General features: G+C 36.6%; 3 protein-coding genes across 3 annotated transcripts in view; all 3 read right to left on the reverse strand.

Annotated features, from left to right (window-relative positions):
- LOC104720643 (U-box domain-containing protein 40-like) overlaps positions 1-220 on the reverse strand; it is an 8061-nt gene extending 7841 nt beyond the window's left edge. The window contains exon 1 of the mRNA XM_010438524.2: positions 179-220. Within this exon, the coding sequence (XP_010436826.1) occupies positions 179-220 (42 nt within the window). The remainder of the gene's footprint in view (positions 1-178) is intronic.
- Positions 183-2570, reverse strand: LOC104719678 (U-box domain-containing protein 40-like). The gene has a single exon (XM_010437639.2). It carries the CDS (start codon positions 2205-2207, stop codon positions 552-554), a length of 1656 nt encoding a protein of 551 aa, XP_010435941.1. The 5' UTR covers positions 2208-2570; the 3' UTR covers positions 183-551.
- Positions 4490-5620, reverse strand: part of LOC104719679 (TMV resistance protein N-like) — a gene marked incomplete in the record, with an annotated part of 2826 nt that continues 1695 nt past the window's right edge. Inside the window, 2 exon segments of the mRNA XM_010437640.2 lie at positions 4490-4735; positions 4816-5620. Of these exon segments, the coding sequence (XP_010435942.1) occupies positions 4625-4735; positions 4816-5620 (916 nt within the window).

The raw sequence follows: 5620 nt of genomic DNA on the forward strand, positions 1-5620 counted from the left end.
AGAAATTCATAATTTAATAATATTCATTGAAATCTAGATGAAAATGAATGCAATGTTAAAATCAAATTTATTCAAATATATAATCTTGATGATTCACCTCCAGATTTAACTACAGTAAATGTAATGCAAATAATTAGATAGATTAAACTCAACTTTTGTCCAAAAAAAAAAACTCAACTAAAGATTGATATATTTTTTCAGTGGGAGAATCAGTTCCCATCTCTTAAGGAATTAAAAAGTCATCCCTTAGTCCCCTTACAACTTTTTTTTCATTTTCCTTTTACTAAAACAAAATATATAAAAAACAAAAGATAATAAGAAAAGAAAGGATGGGATTAACAAAAAGAAAAGCCACCCAAATGGCCAGAAAATACAAAGAATCCACCCAGTCGTAAAAAAAAATTTCACAAAAGAAAAAATCTCATCTCCAAGACTTCCAACTAATTACAACCCCAAAACCCTATTATTTAGAATTTTTCTTAAAAAAGAAATCCACAATTAATTCTTGTTTTTCGAAAAGCAAATAAATAACGAGTTAAAAAAAAAACACGTCAAAACTCGGCCGAGTTAACACACGATTTCTCACCACCGAGTCGATACCGGCTCCGACTAACATCATCGGCATTAAGCAACTCTTCCCAATCAACCTCCTCATTCTCCGGTGAATCATCATCTTCCATTTTAGCTCTCAACACTTCCAAAACTCTTCTGGCCTTCTGCTTAGCTCTCTCTCTCCCACTCCTCTCCACTTTCACTAACTCCTCCACCGCATTCGCCGCCATAGCCAACCCTTTAAACCTCAAACCACCGTCGTGACTCAGCCCATACAAAACCGCAACACAGCTCTCCCTAGTCGACTCGTGAACCTCTCTAGCCCCTCTTAAAACCCCAACCATACATTCAACACCTCCCGAGTCAAGCAAAGCTGGTCTACTCACCGGACACGAAGCCATGTTACAAAGAATCAACAAAACACGACCGATCATCTGTCCTAAATTCACCATGTTCAAAAGCATCTGAACAGCTCCAAGCTTAACAAGCTTCCCTCTGTTGCTCTGCACTAGAGAGAGATGATACAGAGCCAACGCCGAGTCATGCCGAGTCAACTCAGTACCAACTCGGATCAGATGAAGCAGCGGCTCCAAAGCTCCGAGAACACCAATCGCCGTCTTGTTCTCGTCTTCCAGAGCTAAACTGAAAACAACTCCGGCGGAATGCTCCTGAGCTTCAACGGAGCCGCATTTCAAAACGTCGATCAACGGCGGAACAATTCCTGACCGTACGATCTTAACTTTGTTAGATTTCTCCAGAGACAGGTTCACAAGAACCGCCGTGACGTTCACCTGAACCGTCGCGTATCTCGAGACGATCAGTGACTTAAGTGCAGAGATGAGTCTCGTCGTACATAAACTGATTCTTGAACCTTCGTCGATTCTCGTAACGCGTCGAATCGAAACCAAAGCTTCTTCAATCTCTGAGATTCGATTACTCTTCAGCTTTATGAGTAAAGCTTCTTCTTCTGGTGTTAGGTTTGGTTCTAACGAATCGATTTCTCCAGACGAAGGTGAAGAGAAGCAACTAGGTTTAGTTGTTAACTGTAGCGTACGGCTCGATGAAGCCACTGACTCGTCGGAGCTTGAATTGAAGTAATTAGGTCTCCGATCAAGCTCAGTCGCGGCGTGGTTAAGTCTCACTGATGGTTTGTCTCTTAGCGCTTGGATAAGCTCTTTCTCCGAAACAGAGACTTTTCTTCTTTGTGGCCTTTTCTCCATTAAAGTGAGTATAAGCTTCTCCGCGGCGGCGGAATCAAGTGGCTTCGGCGGTGGGAAACACCAGCGTTCACACCAGCTGAGAATTGCGGATTTCAAGGCGAGGTTTGGTATCACGGTGGAGAAATCTGGAGGTGGGGTTGGAGTAAAGCCTAGGTTTTTAGAAGCGATGACGCAAGCTCTCTCGTAGGAGTGACCGGAGGAGACAATGATTGGGTCAGCCATTAAAGAGCCTGAGATCGGACAGAGAAACTCAGATGGGATCTCTTGTTTGGTCGGAGAGTTGTTGTTTGATGAAGAAGATGAAGAGGAACGAGATAATGAGATTCTCCATTTGGATTTGCCGGCGAGAGACTCTCGTCGGGAAAGGGTGTCGCTTTTGTCGTGTTGAGAGTGAAGAACCATGAGGTTGATGACTGGTCGTCGTTGAATCTCCATTCAAAGATTTGATTTTTCTGAGTGGAAGTAGCTAAAGTTGAAGCTTTGTTGAAGAAGAAGACCCATGAATGTTCTTGAGATTTTTGTGGGATTGAGAGAGAGAGAGAGAGAGATTTGAGGAAACTGTAAAAGAGAGATTTTTGGGAGGGAGATTTTATTGTTTAGAAGTTATAGAACTTTAGGATGGACTTGGTCATTGCTCTGTTTGTCGTTTCATTATTGATTGGTTATGATGTAAAAACTAAAATCAAGGTTTTTTTTTTGGTTTTTGGTAGGTAAAGTGAAGATACGTCCTTTGTGGGAGAGTTATTATTTGATTGATTGGAGAATTTGTCTTTGGGTTGGGATTTTGTGAATTCACTTGTGTGTGTGTGCTTGACTGCTTTCAACTGTTTTTTTTTTGTATATTGAGCTTTGAGAACATTGATGATGTTTTTTTTTTTCTTTTCTTCTTTCAACATTTGTTATTCTTGATTTCTTTAACAAAATAAAAATCTCATCCTTAAGGTTTTACCAAAATTAGATATTGATAACCAATTAGATTTTTTTACCTATAATTTATAAAATAATATTTCAGTACAGTTCTTTAATAATATACATATGTATATATACTGTATATATTAATAAATCTTATTTAATTTCATATGAATTAAAATTTAAGAGATATTTTGATTATGACCCATATAAAAACAAATTTCTTTAATGAGATATAAGTTGTACTCTTCCTCAGTTCCTCTCCATAGAAATACTATAACAAAGTATCATCCAAACAAAAACTGAAGTGTTATAAAGATAGATAAACCTCTAGTCTCTCAATTAGTGAGAAGTTAAATCATACTATATTCGTATGGTGACAGAAGATTAGTGATTTGAAGCTAGTGATTTTTGGTCAAACTTTTCGTTAATCTAAAAAAGGTTGATGATCTCATGACTCATATGTATAATAGATGAGCATGCTCAAAAGGAAAGCTTTAATTAAATACGGTATTTCATGTTTGATGCAATTATTTTGTGCGTGTTTGCTTTATGCAAAAACAAAGTTTGTAAATAACCAAGAACAATACTGTCGTTTTCAGCTTTATGAATGTTCAAAAAGTTTCTACTTTTTGCTTTATGTTTTTTGCCCTTTGTTTCTGGGAATTCAATTTGTATTCTTTCTTCAATGACTTTGACAGACATTTTCTCCAATTTTTAGTATCATTGACCCAATGATAGAAATGTCTAGTTACTGTGATATTGAAATGTTTTTTTTTTTTTTTTTGGGTAAGTAAATTAAATTGGTCTTTTAAATTGCTAGTAAATTCAAATATGATCTTTATATAAAAGAACATAAGTGATTCACTTACTTTTTTTAGATGACTATGTTGGTCTTAAATATGATAGGCCTTTGACCAAGCAAGCTCAGATGTTAGATAGCTTTCTGACAATCTAAATTGAATCCCACATCTGGTTCCAAGTTATCTACAATAGGCTCAAAGCTTCACACTTTAGGAAATTTATCTTTTTGTATTTTTATTGCATGGGAATAAAGTAACGAAATGATAACATAAGGAGAGTGAGTAAACCAAGCTAACATTAATAATTGTATTCTTAGTTGCTAAGACTACAGATAGGTCTATGCATTGTAGGTGGTATACGTATGTATTTTGTATTGTATGTATATGTGAAAAAAAGTATATGTGTTTCTGTAGTGAATGATGAGAAAGACACAATCTTTTAAGACTTTGAAGAGTGGTTATAGGCTGTTTATTTCAATTGTTTGGTTACCTTTTCTTTTTGCCTTTTACCAAAGTTAGATTCTTTGTGGCCCATTCGGTTCACACTTCACCATTTACAAACAATAATGTGTCAAAAACTGAAAAATATGAGGTTATATGTACATTTTCAGAATGATAGTTTAGAGCTAAAGTAGAGATCAAATGTTGCCTTTTATTGCATTGGAGGAAATTTTGTAATGTATTTAATTTGTTTCCTCTCAAAGTTTTTTTTTTTTACTTCAAAAAAAAAANAAAAAAAAAAAAAAAAAAAAAAGAATGGACTAAGACTAAACAATAATGGTTAACCAAATGTCAAGTTTTTCAAACTGTATACGTAAATAAGTTACTTGATCTGTATGTTATGTCAACGAATGGACTAAGACTAACAATAATGGTTAACCAAATGAAATCTGTATCAGATAATTTTGGTAGTAAACTTCAAAAGTCTTAAATCAAAGCTAAATGGTTTAATCTCCAAATTAGTTTCAAAAGTCTTACTGTGTAATACTGTGCATTTGTGCTATATGTAGTGTAACCGACCATATTTTTCTATAAAATTAGAAACATCATGTTACGGAAGAAGCAAAAATGCCAGGTTCGAATCTATTATCTATGACGAACATGAAAAGAACAATCATCAAGAGTAGTGTGTAGGAATAACTAGAAATGTGAGCAGCATAGGAACTTGGGTAGACGACTCTTACTGCCTTGGCGTTCGTAACTCAGCATCTCAGTTTCTTGGAAGCAAGCAACCTGCGGCTGTGCTGGTACCTAAAAAAAGGAAGGTGATGTAGAGACTAAATAGACCTTACTAGAGAGGATGAGAGATGGGTCAAGACTAGGATAATCACCTCTTTGTTTAGCCTCCCTTTAAAATGTTCCAAAGCATCAGCGTCAAGAGAATCACAACCCTCTGCATCGAGAAACTGAAGGCGCGGTGGAAGTTCTTCCAGTGATTTGAGTTTCTTGCAGTTATGGAGGCAGATAGTTACCAATGAGGTAAGATCTCTGATGCTTGATGGCAATGTCTTAAAATCATGGCTGCTCATATCTAAAAATGTCAACTTGGTGAAATGACTAAGCTGATCTGACAATGACTTTACATTCTTGCAGTTGTCAAGGCAAAGCTCAAGCAAACAATATATGCTCGGCTCCTGAATTGCATCAGACGGTTTCACCAATGATCTGAGACTCCTACAGTTGGAAAGAGTGAGTGACTGAACCTGTTTTAGCTCTGGCAATTCCTCGAGTTTGCTGCAGTTTCGTAGACAGAGAGTTTTCAGCCGGGAAAGTCTATTCATATCTTCTGGTAACCTGTCAAAATCATTTCCGCTGAAGTCCAGTCTTTCTAAGAATTCAAAGTGACCAATCGCATCTGATAGCTTTTGGATATTTAAGTTGACTAGTTTTAGTTCTTCCAGGCCAGATATATATGGAAAATTGTGAAAGGTGACAGGTCGACTGTTCTCTTTGTAGCTGAACCTCCTGATATTGAGCGAAATAGATTTGTTGAACTCGGATATGAGCCGAGGAGCTTGGTGTACACTTACTGTCCTTGTACCATGGACCTTTTGCTCAGAACAAAAGGAGAAGTATTCAGCATATCCTTCACAACCTGCAGAAAAATGAAATTTGATGTCTCCAGCGATCGATATA

This window comes from Camelina sativa, chromosome 10 (genome assembly GCF_000633955.1).
Source record: "Camelina sativa cultivar DH55 chromosome 10, Cs, whole genome shotgun sequence".
Lineage (NCBI taxonomy): Eukaryota > Viridiplantae > Streptophyta > Magnoliopsida > Brassicales > Brassicaceae > Camelina > Camelina sativa.